Source organism: Pseudophryne corroboree, chromosome 6, assembly GCF_028390025.1.
Source record: "Pseudophryne corroboree isolate aPseCor3 chromosome 6, aPseCor3.hap2, whole genome shotgun sequence".
NCBI classification, from domain to species: Eukaryota; Metazoa; Chordata; class Amphibia; order Anura; family Myobatrachidae; genus Pseudophryne; species Pseudophryne corroboree.
In genome coordinates, this window is record NC_086449.1 from 72,889,081 (window position 1) to 72,906,419 (window position 17,339).

General features: G+C 47.7%; 2 protein-coding genes across 4 annotated transcripts in view; one reads left to right on the forward strand and one right to left on the reverse strand.

The window, feature by feature from the left end:
• TRMT1 (tRNA methyltransferase 1) overlaps window positions 1–13,997 on the forward strand; it is a 67,123-nt gene extending 53,126 nt beyond the window's left edge. For all 3 annotated transcript variants that reach the window (XM_063931163.1, XM_063931164.1, XM_063931165.1), the window contains exons 16-17: window positions 12,821–12,938; window positions 13,665–13,997. In XM_063931163.1, the coding sequence (XP_063787233.1) occupies window positions 12,821–12,938; window positions 13,665–13,772 (226 nt within the window). In that variant the 3' untranslated portion in view covers window positions 13,773–13,997. The remainder of the gene's footprint in view (window positions 1–12,820; window positions 12,939–13,664) is intronic.
• The window catches only part of MAN2B1 (mannosidase alpha class 2B member 1), a 37,061-nt gene continuing 33,654 nt past the window's right edge, over window positions 13,933–17,339 (reverse strand). Inside the window, exon 24 of the mRNA XM_063931162.1 lies at window positions 13,933–14,207. Coding sequence (XP_063787232.1) covers window positions 14,083–14,207 — 125 coding nt within the window. The 3' untranslated portion in view covers window positions 13,933–14,082. The remainder of the gene's footprint in view (window positions 14,208–17,339) is intronic.

Below are 17,339 nucleotides of genomic sequence, written 5' to 3' on the forward strand. Positions count from 1 at the left end.
CACTGGAGTACTCTTGGGATATGGACGGTTCCACTGGAACTAGGCACTGAACAGTTAAACTTTGACTATATCTCCCCTCCATATCCCAGAGTACCTCAGTGTTTTTTTACTGAGCCGAACTGGAGCTATAGAGGTTGACAATGGAGACATACATATAACAAAAAAAAAAAAAAAAAATGGACAACAATAAAAAGTTGACACAAACAAAAAATGACAACTAACAGTTGACACCAACCCGACAGAATTTCTAATTTGAAACAGTCGGTAAGAGTGTGTTACCATAATATTCCCTGCACTTACCACAACCAGGTAACAACTGCTCTGGGTGGGCATCCAGTGCCCCCTATGGATTCAAAGAAAAGGATTTATCTGGTAAGTACCAAAATTCTATTTTCTTTTTCATCCACTAGGGGTCACTGGAGTACTCTTGGGACGTACCAAAGTTTCCCCCGTGGGCGGGAGAGCTATTTGGCACCTGTAACACTAAACGGCCAAAGCTAGATGCTGATGCCGCAAAAGTATCAAACTTATAAAAGCGCACAAACGTGTGCACTGACGACCATGTAGCCGCCCGGCAAAGCTGTGTCGTAGAAACTCCCCGACCAGCTGCCCATGAAGTTCCCACAGAACGTGTGGAATGAGCTGTTACCGAAGTAGGCGGCTGTAACCTAGCCTGAAGATAAGCCTGACGTATGGTCAGTTTTATCCATCTGGATAAGGTCTGCTTAGAGGCTGGCCAACCCCTCTTGGCAGCATCATAGAGAACAAACAACGTATCAGTCTTACGAACCGTGGACATTCGAGACACAAACGCGTGAAGCGCGTACCACATCCAGAGTTTCAGAATGTCCTGATAACACAGGAACTACTATTGGTTGGTTGATGTGAAAAGATGACACTACCTTTGGTAAGAAAGCGGAATTCGTCCGAAGTTCCGCTCTGTCATCATGAAACACCAAATATGGTGGCTTGCATGACAAGGCACCCAAATCTGAAACCCGCCTTGCCGAAGCCAAGGCTAGAAGAAAAATTGTTTTCCAAGTGAGAAATTTAATATCCACTTGTTGTAAGGGTTCAAAATGAAAAGACTGTAAGAAATCTAGGGGCAGATTTATGAAGCTCGGTGAAGTGATAAAGTGGAAGGTGATAAAGGACCAGCCAATCAGATCCTAACTTCCATGTCACAGGCTGGGTTTGAAAAATGACAGTTAGGAGCTAACTGGCTGGTTCTTTATCACCTTCCACTTTATCACTTCACCGAGCTTAATAAATCTGTCCCCTAAAACCAGATTCAAGTCCCATGGCGCTGTAGGTGGAATGAATGGAGGCTGTACTCTGAGGACACCCTGCATAAAGGTGTGTACTGATGGCAAAAGAGCCAATCGTCTTTGAAAGTAAATTGACAAAGCAGATATCTGCACTTTTAGTGTGGATAGACGTAGACCTCCATCTAACCCCATCTGTAGAAATAACAAGACGGGATAACTTGAAAGAAGATGTCGGAAATTTGCGAGCTTCACACCAACCTATATAGGCACGCCAAATTCTGTAATAATGAGCTGCCGTAACCGGCTTTCTAGCTCGTAACATGGTTGGAATGACTGATTCTGGAATGCCCTCTCTTCTTATGAGGGCGGTCTCAACAGCCACCCCGTCAAACGCAGCCGCGCTAAATCGGGGTAAAGAAACGGACCCTGTTGTAACAGGTCCGGACGTAGTGGGAGCGGCCAAGGATCGTCTGCGAGTAATCCGCGAAGATCCGAGAACCAAGCTCTCCGTGGCCAATGAGGCGCCACTAGTATGACTGTGACAAACTCTTTTGATCCGTTTTAGCAATAGCGGGAGCAGTGGAAACAGATACACTAGACTGTATGGCCACCGGACTGTGAGAGCATCCACCGCCACTGCCTCTGGATCTCTCGTTCTGGATACATACTGGGGCATTTGATGATTGTGGCGAGATGCCATCAAGTCCACCTGCGGGTAACCCCACCTCTGGACCAGCATGAGAAATACTTCTGGATTTAATGCCCATTCTCCTGGATAAAAATCCCGACGACTGAGATAATCCGCCTCCCAGTTGTCCACTCCCGGAATGAACACTACCGACAATATGACCTGGTGGTATTCTGCCCAATTGAGGATTCGAGCTACTTCCCGCATTGCCATGCGGCTTCTCGTTCCGCCTTGTTTGTTGATGTATGCGACCGCCGTCGCATTGTCTGATTGCACCTGAACCGCCTGCGCCTGCAGGATGTGCACTGCCTGTCGCAATGCATTGTAAATTGCCTGGAGTTCCAGGACATTTATGGACAGCAATCTTTCGTGATCCGCCTAGAGACCCTGGAGCTGAAGATTCTGAACTATAGCTCCCCAACCTCTGAGACTTGCGTCTGCCGTGAGAATTATCCAATTCCAGGTGCCGCACTGTTTCCCTGCGGTTAGATTCTGTACCCTGAGCCACCAGAGTAGACACACTCTGGTCCTTGGAGACAACCTTACCCTGTGGTGAATCTGTAAGTGTGATCCCGACCACTGTGTGAGCACATCCAGTTGAAAAGGACGTGAGTGAAATCTCCCGAACTGAAGTGCTTCGAAAGCCGCCACCATTGTGCCTAAGAGGCGAATGCACAAATGAACCGAGACTGTGCGTGGCTTGAGCACTAATTGTACCAGATGACGAATGACCCGTACTTTCTGTTCGGGTAAGTAAATCCTTTGGTCTACCGTATCGAGAATCATACCTAGGAATTGAAGTCGTTGGGACGGAACTAGATGTGACTTCTTGAAGTTGACAATCCAACCGTGGTGAACCAGAACATTGTATGTCAGCAATGCCTGTTGAAGGAGTATTTGTTAAGACGGAGCTTTGATGAGCAGATCGTCCAAGTATGGAACTATTATCACTCCTAGAGATCTGAGATGAGCTATCAACACAGACATCACCTTGGTGAATACCCGAGGTGCTAACAAGAGGCCAAACGGTAGAGCCTGAAACTGATAATGGTTCTGTCGTATTGCAAACCGCAAAAACATTTGATGAGGAGGCCAAATCGGAATGTGTAAGTACGCATCCTTGAGATCCAGCGCAATCAAACTGCTGTGGCTCTAGACCTGCAATTACTGATCGTAGAGATTCCATCTTGAATCTGTAGTAAGTGACGTACTGGTTGAGGCCCTTTAAGTTCAATATTGGCCTGACCGAGCCATCCGGCTTCGGTACTACAAACAGACTGGAATAATAACCCTGACCCTGTTCACAGGGACCGGAACCAAAACTGCTGCGTCCAGCAAAGACTGAATGGCAGTCTGCAGAATCGCCCTCTTGTCGTCCGACTGAGGCAGTCCTGTCCTGAAAAACCGCATTGGTGGGAGATAGTCGAACTCTATTTTGTAACCTGTTAAAATAAGAATTTACTTACCGATAATTCTATTTCTCATAGTCCGTAGTGGATGCTGGGGACTCCGTAAGGACCATGGGGAATAGCGGCTCCGCAGGAGACTGGGCACATCTAAAGAAAGCTTTAGGACTAACTGGTGTGCACTGGCTCCTCCCCCTATGACCCTCCTCCAAGCCTCCGTTAGGATACTGTGCCCGGACGAGCGTACACAATAAGGAAGGATTTTGAATCCCGGGTAAGACTCGTACCAGCCACACCAATCACACCGTATAACTTGTGATCTGAACCCAGTTAACAGTATGATAACAGAGGAGCCTCTGAAAAGATGGCTCCCAACAATAATAACCCGATTTTTGTAACAATAACTATGTACAAGTATTGCAGACAATCCGCACTTGGGATGGGCGCCCAGCATCCACTACGGACTATGAGAAATAGAATTATCGGTAAGTAAATTCTTATTTTCTCTAACGTCCTAAGTGGATGCTGGGGACTCCGTAAGGACCATGGGGATTATACCAAAGCTCCCAAACGGGCGGGAGAGTGCGGATGACTCTGCAGCACCGAATGAGAGAACTCCAGGTCCTCCTCAGCCAGGGTATCAAATTTGTAGAATTTTGCAAACGTGTTTGCCCCTGACCAAGTAGCTGCTCGGCAAAGTTGTAAAGCCGAGAGCCCTCGGGCAGCCGCCCAAGATGAGCCCACTTTCCTTGTGGAACGGGCTTTTACAGATTTTAGCTGTGGCAGGCCTGCCACAGAATGTGCAAGCTGAATTGTACTACAAATCCAACGAGCAATAGTCTGCTTAGAAGCAGGAGCACCCAGCTTGTTGGGTGCATACAGGATAAACAGCGAGTCAGATTTCCTGACTCCAGCCGTCCTGGAAACATATATTTTCAGGACCCTGACAACATCCAGCAACTTGGATTCCTCCAAGTCCCTAGTAGCCGCAGGCACCACAATAGGTTGGTTCAGGTGAAAACGCTGGAACCACCTTAGGGAGAAACTGAGGACGAGTCCTCAATTCCGCCCTGTCCGAATGGAAAATCAGATAAGGGCTTTTACAGGATAAAGCCGCCAATTTTGACACGCGCCTGGCCCAGGCCAGGGCCAACAGCATGACCACTTTTTTCCATGTGAGATATTTTAACTCCACAGATTTAAGTGGTTCAAACCAATGTGACTTTTGGAACCCAAACTACATTGAGATCCCAAATTGCCACTGGAGGCACAAAAGGAGGCTGTATATGCAGTACCCCTTTTACAAACGTCTAAACTTCAGGGACTGAAGCTAGTTTTTTTTTGGAAGAAAATTGACAGGGCCGAAATCTGAACCTTAATGGACCCCAATTTCAGGCCCATAGACACTCCTGTTTGCAGGAAATGTAGGAATCGACCCAGTTGAATTTCCTCCGTCGGGCCTTACTGGCCTCGCACTACGCAACATATTTTCGCCAATTGCGGTGATAATGTTTTTGCGGTTACATCCTTCCTGGCTTTAGATCAGGATATGGATGACTTCATCCGGAATGCCTTTTTTCCTTCAGGATCCGGTGTTCAACAGGCATGCCGTCCAACGCAGCCGCGGTAAGTCTTGGAACAGACAGGGTCCTTGCTGGAGCAGGTCCCTTCTTAGAGGTAGAGGCCACGGATCCTCCGTGAGCATCTCTTGAAGTTCCGGTTACCAAGTCCTTCTTGGCCAATCCGGTGCCACGAATATAGTGCTTTCTCCTCTCCATTTTATCAATCTCAGTACCTTGGGTATGAGAGGCAGAGGAGGGAACACATACACTGACTGGTACACCCACAGTGTTACCAGAGCGTCTACAACTATTGCCTGAGGGTCTCTTGACCTGGCGCAATACCTGTCGAGTTTTTTAATCATGTGGACGACTTCTGGGTGAAGTCCCCACTCTCCCGGGTGGAGGTCGTGCTGAGGAAGTCTGCTTCCCAGTTGTCCACTCCCGGAATGAATACTGTTGACAGTGCTATCACATGATTTTCCGCCCAGCGAAGAATCCCTGCAGCTTCTGCCATTGCCCTCCTGCTTCTTGTGCCACCCTGTCTGTTTACGTGGGTGACTGCCATGATGTTGTCCGACTGGATCAACACCGGCTGACCTTGAAGCAGAGGTCTTGCTAAGCTTAGAGCATTGTAAATGGCCCTTAGCTTCAGGATATTTATGTGAAGTGATGTATCCAGGCTTGACCCTAAGCCCTGGATATTCCTTCCCTGTGTGACTGCTCCCCAGCCTCGCAGGCTGGCATCCGTGGTCACCAGGACCCAGTCCTGAATGCCGAATCTGCGGCCCTCTAGAAGATGAGCACTCTGCAACCACCACAGGATGGATACCCTTGTCCTTGGTGACAGGGTTATCCGCTGATGCATCTGAAAATGCGACCCGGACCATTTGTCCAGTAGGTTCCACTGGAAAGTTCTTGCGTGGAATCTAACGAATGGGATTGCTTCGTAGGAAGCCACCATTTTTACCCAGAACCCTTGTGCATTGATGCACTGAGACTTGGTTCGGTTTTAGGAGGTTCCTGACTAGCTCGGATAACTCCCTGGCTTTCTCTTCTGGGAGAAACACCTTTTTTCTGGACTGTGTCCAGGAACATCCCTAGGAAACAGAAGACAAGTCGTCGGAACCAGCTGCGATTTTGGAATATTGAGAATCCAATCGTGCTGCCGCAACACTACCTGAGATAGTGCTACACCGACTTCCAACTGTTCCCTGGATCTTACCCTTATCAGGGAATCGTCCAAGTAAGGGATAACTAAAATTCCCTTCCTTCGAAGGGATATCATTTCGGCCATTACCTTGGTAAAGACCCGGGGTGCCGTGGACCATCCCTACGGCAGCGTCTGAACTGATAGTGACAGTTCTGTACCATAACCTGAGGTACCCTTGGTGAGAAGGGTAAATTTTGACATGAAGGTAAGCATCCTTGATGTCCCGAGACATCATGTAGTCCCCTTCTTCCAGGTTTGCAATCACTGCTCTGAGTGACTCAATCTTGAATTTGAACCTCTGTATGTAAGTGTTCAAAGATTTTAGATTTAGAATCGGTCTCACCGAGCCGTCTGGCTTCGGTACCACAATAGTGTGGAATAATACCCCGTTCCCTGTTGCAGGAGGGGTACCTTGATTATCACCTGCTGGGAATACAGCTTGTGAATGGCTTCCAAAACTGCCTCCCTGTCAGAGGGAGACGTCGGTAAAGCCGACTTTTGGAAACGGCGAGGGGGAGACGTCTCGAATTTCAATATGTACCCTTGAGATATTACCTGAAGGATCCAGGGGTCTACTTGCGAGTGAGCCCACTGCGCACTGAAATTCATTGAGAACGGGCCCCCACCGTGCCTGAGCTTGTAAGGCCCTAGCGTCATACTGAGGGCTTTGCAGAGGCGGGAAAGGGTTTCTGTTCCTGGGAACTGGGTAATCTCTTCAGCCTTTTTCCTCTCCCTCTGTCAAGAGCAGAAAAGAGGAACCTTTTGTCCGCTTGCCAACAAAGGACTGCGCCTGATAATACGGCGTCTTATTTTGAGAGGCGACCTGGGGTACAAACGTGGATTTCCCAGTTGTTGCCGTGGCCACCAGGTCTAAAAGACCGACCCCAAATGTCCCCTTTCAAAGGCAATACTTCCAAATGCCGTTTGGAATCCGCATCACCTGACCATTTTACTGGTAGAATTGGACAACACACTTATACTTGATGCCAGTCGGCAAATATTCCGCTGTGCATCATGCATATATAGAAATGCATCTTTTAAATGCTCTATAGGCAATAATATACTATCCTTATCTAGGATATCAATATTTCCAGTCAGGGAATCCGACCATGCCAACCCAGCACTGCACCTCCAGGCTGAGGCGATTGCTGGTCACAGTATAACACCAGTATGTGTGTGAATACATTTTTGGATACCCTCCTGCTTTCTATCAGCAGGATCCTTAAGGGCGGCCATCTCATGAGAGGGTAGAGCCCTTTGTTCTTACAAGCGTGTGAGCGCCTTATCCCCCCTAGGGGGTGTTTCCCAACGCACCCTAACCTCTGGCGGGAAAGGGTATACAGCCAATACTTTTTAAGAAATTTGTTATCGGGGGGAAACCCACGCATCATCACACACCTCATTTTATTTCTCAGATTCAGGAAAACTACAGGTAGTTTTTCCCTCACCGAACATAATACCCCTTTTTGGTGGTACTCGTATTATCAGAAATGTATAAAACATTTTCCATTGTCTCAATCATGTAACGTGTGGCCCTACTGGAAATCACGGTTGTCTCTTCACCGTCGACACAGGAGTCAGTATCCGTGTCGGCGTCTGTATCTGCCATCTGAGGTAACGGGCGCTTTAGAGCCCCTGACTGCCTATGAGACGTCTGGACAGGCACAAGCTGAGTAGCCGGCTGTCTCATGTCAACCACTATTTTTTTTTATACAGAGCTGACACTGTCACGTAATTTTCAACAGTACATCCACTCAGGTGTCGACATCACGGTTACAGACACTCTGCTCCGTCTCCACATCATTTTTCTCCTCATACATGTCGACACAAACGTACCGACACACAGCACACACACAGGGAATGCTCTGATAGAGGACAGGACCCCACTAGCCCTTTGGGGAGACAGAGGGAGAGTATGCCAGCACACACCAGAGCGCTATATAGCTATATATATATATATATATATATATATATATATATATATATATATATATATATATAACCTTATATAAGTGTTTTTCCCCTTATAGCTGCTGTATGTTTTAATACTGCGCCTAATTAGTGCCCCCCTCTCTTTTTTTAACCCTTTCTGTAGTGTAGTGACTGCAGGGAAGAGCCAGGGAGCTTCCCTCCAACTGAGCTGTGAGGGAAAATGGCGCCAGGGTGCTGAGGAGATAGGCTCAGGCTCCGCCCCTTTTCGGCGGCCTTATCTCCCGTTTTTCTGTATATTCTGGCAGGGGTTAAATGCATCCATATAGCCCAGGAGCTATATGTGATGTATTTTTTGCCATGTAAGGTATTTTTATCATGTTTTATTGCGTCTGAGGGCGCCCCCCCCAGCGCCCTGCACCCTCAGTGACCGGAGTGTGAAGTGTGCATGAGAGCAATGGCGCACAGCTGCGGTGCTGTGCGCTACCTTATTGAAGACAGGACGTCTTCTGCCGCCGATTTTCCGGACCTCTTCAGTCTTCTGGCTCTGTAAGGGGGGCGGCGGCGCGGCTCCGGGACCCATCCATGGCTGGGCCTGTGATCGTCCCTCTGGAGCTAATGTCCAGTAGCCTAAGAAGCCCAATCCACTCTGCACGCAGGTGAGTTCGCTTCTTCTCCCCTTAGTCCCTCGATGCAGTGAGCCTGTTGCCAGCAGGTCTCACTGAAAATAAAAAACCTAAACTAAAACTTTCACTAAGAAGCTCAGGAGAGCCCCTAGTGTGCACCCTTCTCGTCGGGCACAGAAATCTAACTGAGGCTTGGAGGAGGGTCATAGGGGGAGGAGCCAGTGCACACCAGATAGTCCTAAAGCTTTCTTTAGATGTGCCCAGTCTCCTGCGGAGCTGCTATTCCCCATGGTCCTTACGGAGTCCCCAGCATCCACTTAGGACGTTAGAGAAAACTAGATTGCAGATCCACCCATCTGTGGCATCTGAAGCCACGCCAACTGGAATGACTGAAGACGTGCTCCTACAATAGGAGATCCGAGATGGGCTGGGAGCCCGTCATGCCTCTGGCTTACCGGTGACTTTAGTATCCTGACGAGTGGTATTGGCTCGTTGGAAACTACGTCCCTGACCTAGTCTATCTGGTGTGGCCGTTCCCCTGCCACGCCCGCGAAAAGACTGAGGTGTAAAAGATTTTAACGCCGGTCCAGAATATCTTTTTCTAGGCACTGTTGGAGGAAATGGTAAGAAAACCGACTTTCCTCCCGTGGCCTCAGAAATCCGTTTGTCCAATTCAGGACCGAATAACCTCTCGCCCTCATAAGGTAATGCTTCTATTCCTTTTTTGACCTCTGTCTCAGCTCGCCAAGAGCGTAGCCAGAGCGCACGTCGTGCTGTGACTAGAGATGAAGAAAGGCGAGAAGTAAGCTGACAGACGTCAGTAGAAGCTGTACATAAATAGTCAGCCGCTTCCCAGATTTGATCAGCGAGAAGTATAAGATGATCATCAGTTAAGGCAGATCTGAGTTCTGTTATCCATACCATTAGTGCTTTAGTTAGGTCTAAGCAGCACTCCTGCCGCTGTATACATGGACTTCAGCATAACCTCTATTTTACGGTCCAAAGGGTCCTTGAGTGTAGTTGCAGCTGGTACTGGTATGGTTAATTTCTTTGTAAGTTTAGACACAGATGAATCCACCAACGGCGGATTCTCCCATGTAGCTGTCATAGACTCTGGAAACGGATAGCTAGACCTAACTCTGTGAGGTACAGAAAACCGTTTATCCGGATTCTTCCTTGTTTCTAGTAACATTTTATTAAGAGATTCTGACACAGGAAAACAAACTGGAGTTCTTTGTCGTTTAATAAAAACGACCTCATCATTTGTCAGAGGCTCCTCAGTTTCTGTAAAATTCAGAGACTGACGCACTGCTCTGATGAGATTATCAATACCTGGCCTGTCAAAATAGTCACCCTCTGACTGCTGGTCTACTTCGCCCTCCTCACCCATATCTTGTAAAGTGAGGTCTGGCGAAGAATCATCAGACATTAACATAGCAGCCGGTAGCTTATAGGAAAAATGAAACTTATCACCTTTAGTCAAAGAAGATCTGGACCTTTGGTAAGGCTGAGACCCCTCATGAAGTTCTAGCGGTCTCACCCTAGATTCAGATCTTGCCGCCTCTCGCTCCTGCCGAGAGGCGGCCAACTCTGATGCAATCCAGCTAAAACATCTGCTAATATAGCCCATGGCGGGTCCGGGGTTGAAATGGGATTTGAAACCGGAGCAGGAATTGTATTTGTTTCAGAATTTACAACACATACTTTACATGTGGTAAATCCATCCTTACAGACATTGCAGTAAACCTGCTTCTTGTGCCAAAAAACAAAACAAAAAAAACAATACAAAGACAAAGAACCTGTGCGACTCAGTAAATAGCACTAAGGTGTCTCTATATCTCTGGCCAAATGTGCCAGTAATATGTCTGATCCCAAAATCCCCCTAACACCCCAGCGCCTTCAATGGTGGAGAGATGTATACAGGAAATTCTGAAAAAAAACAGGAAGCATGGTTTATATATGTCCCCATACTCACAGAATATCACAAAGTGCAAACATTAATCTATGTAGCAGATTATACTTAAATGCATATATTCCTGTTACTTATCTATACAGTGCTGCTGGCTCTGTGTTAGGTCATACATACTTTCAAAGAAGTGTGCCTCCCCCTCTCCCCCGTGTACCGCTACTCTGTACACGGAGACCGGCCTTGTGCGCCCTCCGGAAGTGCATCGGAGCAGACGATATTCCGCGTGGAGCGGCTTCCAAAGACCAGCGTGGCTCAGCACAGCGGAAGAGACATTAACACAGCGGCGCTGGAAGCGGTGGCGCAGCACAAATACACACAGTAATCCCACACAGCGGGGCGGCAGCATGAGCTGACCACCCTAAACAACATACCTGGACCCTGTGGTGAGGGCAATGACGGGGCTTCTCTGTAAGCACTGTCAGCCTTTTACTGCAGGTGTCCTGCACGGGGAAGTGAGGGAGCTCTTTTTAGAGAGGTCTGACACCCACAGCTGCAACAACAGCTTTCACTATCCCAAACCCTTGCCTTCTTGGAAGGGGGAAAGGGATGTTTTCAAAAAATAATCAAAGAAAAAAAATCAATAATTGTGGATCCACTTCCACAAGCCTAGTTGCTCTGTGAGCACCGAAAAAACACTGAGGTACTCTGGGATATGGAGGGGAGATATAGTCAAAGTTTAACTGTTCAGTGCCTAGTTCCAGTGGAACCGTCCATATACCAAGAGTACTCCAGTGACCCCTAGTGGATGAAAAAGAAAATAGGATTTTGGAACTACCAGGTAAATCCTTTTCTTTTAATCCATAGGGGGCACTGGACGCCCACCCAGAGCAGTTTTACCTGTCTTGTAGTAAGCTCAGTGGGTCTTATGAAAACACATTATCACCAATGGATACGATGTTATCTATTATGGTGTCAACTGATTAGTTGTCAGTTACATTATGTGTCAACTTTAGTGTTGACCGTTATATTATAGGTTCATCCTCTCTATCGCTCCTGTTCGGCTCAGTAAAAATACTGAAGTGACCAGTTACTAATTTAAATATTTAAATGTGCCATTTCCAGCTACGCCCCGTCCATATCCCAAGAGTACTCCAGTGCCCCCTATGGATTCAAAGAAAAGTATTTACCTGGTACCAAAATCCTGTTTTTTTTCAAATGGAAAGGGTTTCGTGTAACATGTCAAATAACATGAGAATTTGCTGAAAAGTTTATTGCTGCAAACATTTGAAATAGCAGTTATGGTTCAAAAGTTACAACACTTTGTTGTTGCGGGTAATTAAACAAGAGAGAATTGAGGTCATTTTGATGTCTGGAGAACAAATTTCCATGTCATAGCTGCTGATTTTAACAACCGGCACCCAGAAAGACCTCCAATTTCACATAACACTGTCAGGTGCCTAATTTCCAAATTCCAAGAAACTGGGGCTGTGGCTGACAAGTAACGGAGTGGTTGTCCAAAAAGTGCTACTGACGAGACAACCTCAACAATGGTTTTGGCATCCTTCGTGAGAAGCCCACAATGCAGCATACGACGTATGTCAGCAGAATGACCTCAATTCTCTCCTCTTTTGTCAAAGCCATCTTCAGTTTCCTGCAACAAAAGTGTTAACGTTTGAACCATAACTGCTATTTCAAATCTGTTTGCAGCAATAAACTTTTCAGCAAATTCTGATGTTGTTTGACATGTTACACGACCCCCTTTCCATTTGAAAAAAAACACTTAGATTCAAGATGGAGCCCATGTTTGGTACACACCCTAAAAAGATAGCTTACCTTCACCCATACCTTACTTATCCAGTCTTCCTATTTCCTGCACAGTTTTTGAAACAAAAGGGTGTACTGCGACTTTTGAATCACCTTGTAGATTTCCATTAAAATAAAATACTGGCTCTACCTGCTGTCTACATACCATACAAAATGATCTTCTCTTCAGTAATTCCCAGTATTAGGATTAGCTTCCTTCCACAGTTCTGCAGTCACATTCCCCCTTCCTGCCATTAATCAACTTGCCAGTCGCACCTACTTCTGGAGTATATGCAGATTTTATAAGCTAGTATTTCTTTATTTAATTAAACAAGATTTTGTTTTAACTCCACAATACTGGATTAAGTTGCTGATGGGATTTAGATCATTTACAGAAGATGCCTCCTCCTTTCCTGCAGGGGGGGAATTTCAACTACGCTGGAAGACAGGCGAAAGCAGCACCAAAACAAGAGAAAAATCACAACTAGTGACGATGACGGGAGCTTTAAATGCTTCCCTTGTAAGAAATTCAGGCAGGTGAGTGGCAGGTGCTTCACCCTCTCCCTAAGCAGAAGCTGGCTGTCAGTGCTGTAAGCTCCTATTGTGTGTGTGTGTGTGTGTGTGTCCAAAATCACCAATTGCAGAAGTCACCAGGAGGCGGATTCTGGACCAACCAGATGGAATCTTTTTACCGTATATACTAGAGTATAAGTTGAACCGAATATAAGCCGAGGCACCTAATTTTACCACAAAAACCTGGGAAAACTTATTGACTCTAGTATAAGCCTAGGATGGGAAATGCAGCTCTAGCCGTACACAGCCCTCATACTGCCAGATCTGCCCCCTCAGTGCCAGATATGCCCCCCCAGTGCCAGTTCCAACTTATCCTCAGTCGCTCCCGTGCTGTTTTATGAAAGAGAGACACGGAGGGCACAGCGCGCCCCTCTCCTGTGTCCCTCCTGCGTCTCTGGCGTGTGTGTTAAATGAAGTACCGGTTCGTGAGCCAATCAGAGCTCACGAACGGGTACTTCATTTAACACACGCGCAGGAGGGACACAGGAGAGGCGCGTGCTGTGCCTTCCGTGTCCCTCCTTCCCACTGACTTGAGTATAAGCCGAGGGGGCTTTTTCAGCACACAAAAAAAAGTGCTGAAAAAGTCGGCTTATACTCGAGTATATACGGTAATTTTATTTCGTTTCTAGCTGATTTTATAGTGGTGGTAAAGAAAATAAATCTCCCTAAATAAAGACATTTCTTCTACAGGGCTCCTGTGAGTTGGGGGAAAGCTGCCGCTACTCTCACTCACTCTCAGACTCTGAAATGAAGTCACAGGAAGACCCCCAGCCAGACTGCGAGGACCCCACCTCCTGAGAGTGCTGCTCAGTTCTTACAGTTTATGGGATTTCGCATTGAGGCAAAACTGTGGTTTAAACTTATCAAGTGCCGACGGACCGCGCTAAAGGCTTCACGTGGGGAGGGGCATTCAGGATTTTTGCCTCAGGGACTTCGCCCATGAAAACAAAATATACTATTTTAGTTTAAGTATTTTTTATTTTTTTGGGAAAATACAATTTATTAAATCTGTGGCAAACAGTTGTACAATGTGTATTCAATAAGGCATTGGGTTTGTAGTCCCGTAACAAGTGACAGAGTAAAGCGGCTTCCTGCCCTGGCGACTTTATCAGCTGTCCCAACCGCGGTCTTTGCTGTACTGGACGGTGGCGATGAATGTGCGGATCTCCATGGGGCTTAGAGTGACGCTGGAAGGCTCCAGTGCGGATGTGGTGTTTGCAGTGAGCGTCGTACCTGCACAAGAAGAAAATTCTTAAGTTACTAAATGTGAGCTAGAATTTAGTAAACACTAAGAGCGCGTGGTTACAGGTGTGAGTAGCCATGCGCACTATCCCCCTTCCTTGCTGCTGTGAGATTATGCCTAAACACCTACGTTTTACCAGAGCAAAATTGGGGTGAAGGGAAACTGCTCCTCTTCTGCCACACGGGAGACATGAAGCTCCATGCACCACTGCGATTGCTCAGTAACTCCTATGTGAAGAGGAGGGGGGCTCCTTTCCCTTCTAGCAGGATTGGACTGGTCTCCTTCAGCCACTGGTATACTGTAACACTAGGGCACAGGTTCTCAAACTCTGTCCTCAGGACCACACACGGTCCATGTGCTGCAGGTCACTTGTAGATTTTTAAAGTGTGGCAGTTGGTGATACACAGTGCAGCTGTTGGGTGACATGGAAAACGTGAACCGTGTGGGGTTCTGAGGACAGAGTTTGAGAACCACTACACTACGGCAGGCATTCCCAAGCACGGTCCTCAAGGCACACCAACAGTGCAGGTTTTAGTGATATCCAGGCTGCAGCACAGATGGTTAAATCAAAACAACTGAGCTACTAATTAAGTCACCTGTGCTGAAGCCTGGATATCACTAAAACCTGCACAGTGATGCTGCTTTCAGATCGCAAATGCCGGAACCCACCCGGTAAGAGAAACGTGTCCTTACCAGGTGGGATCCGGCATTTGCGCTCCTTTGATGGCTTTCCGACCCGGCAATATACCGGGTTGGTTGCCATAGCAGCGGGGGTGGAGGCGGCGCTGGGAGATGAGCTCATCTCCTGCGCCGCCTCTCCCTATGCTGTGAATGGAAGCCGTGTCGCATCGGAACGGCTCCCATTCACACTGCGCCTGACCCGGTATTCAACCCGGTAATACCCCTTCTTTTTTACCGGGTTGAATTCCCGGGTCAGGCGACCCACTAATTCAGCAAAGGAGCTTTCACATTGCGCACTGATCCGTTTCGACACGGCAATATGCCGTGTCGATACCGGGTTATTTGTGCAATATGAAAGGGGTATTAGTGTGCCTTGAGGACCGTGGTTGGGAATGCCTGCACTACGGTATAGGAGTTGCAGTACAGGAGCTAGGGCACTTCCACACCTACACCCTAGCCACCACTGTTCATGGCTGCCAGTAGTAACTGTTTTTGTTAGTGTTTTTCTCTTATGTCCTAGAGGATGCTGGGGACTCCGTAAGGACAATGGGGTATAGACTGGCTCCACAGGAGACATGGGCACTATAAAGAACTTTTAGTATGGGTGTGCACTGGCTCCTCCCTCTATGCCCCTCCTCCAGACCTCAGTTAGATCCTGTGCCCAGAGGAGATTGGGTGCACTACAGGGGAGCTCTCCTGAGTTTCTCTGAAAAATTATTTTGTTAGGTTTTTTATTTTCAGGGAGACCTACTGGCAACAGGCTCCCTGCATCGTGGGACTGAGGAGAGAGAAGCAGACCTACTTAAGTGATAGGCTCTGCTTCTTAGGCTACTGGACACCATTAGCTCCAGAGGGAGTCGGAACGCAGGTCTCCCCCCGCCATCCGTCACAGAGCCGGAAGACAAGCCGGGTGAGTATAAGAAGAAAAGAAGACTTCAAGGCGGCAGAAGACTTCAGATCTTCCCTGAGGTAAGCGCGCAGCAGTAACGCTGCGCGCCATTGCTCCCACACACTACACACACTAGCAGGCACTGTTGGGTGCAGGGCATAGGGGGGGCACCCTGGGCAGCAATATAAACCTCTAGGCTGGCATTTATATTGATATAGGCTGTGGAAGCAGTTAGTGGATAAATCCCCCGCCAGTTTTTATAAAATTGAGTGGGACCGAAGCCTGCCGCTGGAGGGGGCGGAGCTTGGCCCCTCAGCACTAACCAGCGCCATTTTCTCCACAGAGCACTGCAGCGACGCTGGCTCCCCAGACTCTCCCGAACACGGTGACAGAGGGCAGAAAAAGAGGAGGGGGGGGTACTTGTATGGCGCAGTGAGTGTATTACACGGTTATTATATATAAAGGCGCTATATCTGGGAATTTGTTTCCAGTGTCAGTTGGTGCTGGGTGTGTGCTGACATACTCTCTCTGTCTCTCCAAAGGGACTTGTTGGGGAACTGTCCCCTTATAGATATATCCCTGTGGGGGTGTTGGTACGCGTGTGTCGGCATGTCTGAAGCGGAAGGCTCATCTAAGGAGGAGGTGGAGCAGATGATTGTGGTGTCTCCGTCGGCAACGCTGACTCATGATTGGATGGACATGTGGAATGTTTTAAATGCAATGTGACCTTATTACATAAGAGATTGGACAAAGCAGAGATCCAGGGAAAAAGCAGGAAGTCAATCCACGGCTTCGACTGGGTCACCGGGCCCCTCTGGTCTCAAAAACATCCCATATCCCAAATAGCAGACACTGATACAGACACAGATTCTGACTCCAGTGTCGACTATGATGAGGCGAGGTTACACCCAAGGGTGGCCAAAAGTATTCATTATATGATTATTGCAATAAAAGATGTTTTGCATATCACTGAGGACCCCTCTGTCCCTGACACGAGGGTGCGCATGTATAAGGAAAAGATACCTGAGGTAACCTTTCCCCCATCCCATGAACTTAACGAGTTATTTGAAAAAGCTTGGGAAACTCCGGACAAGAAACTGCAGATTCCTAAGAGGATTCTTATGGCGTACCCTTTCCCTGCACAGGACAGGATACGGTGGGAATCTTCGCCCAGGGTGGACAAGGCTTGAACGCGTCTGTCCAAGAAGGTGGCGCTGCCATCTCCAGACACGGCAGCCGTCAAGGATCATGCTGATCGCAGACAGGAGATTACCTTAAAATCTATCTATACGCATACGGGTGCTTTACGGAGACCGGCAATTGCATCGGCGTGGGTATGTAGCGCAGTAGCAGCTTGGACAGATACCTTGTCAGCTGACCTGGATACCCTAGCCAGGGATACCATTTTATTGATCTTAGGTCACATTAAAGACGCAGTCTTATATATGAGAGACGCTCAGAGAGACGTTGGGCTGCTGGGTTCAAGAGCCAACGCCATGGCGATTTCTGCTAGACGAGCCCTGTGGACCGGACAATGGACGGGTGATGCAGA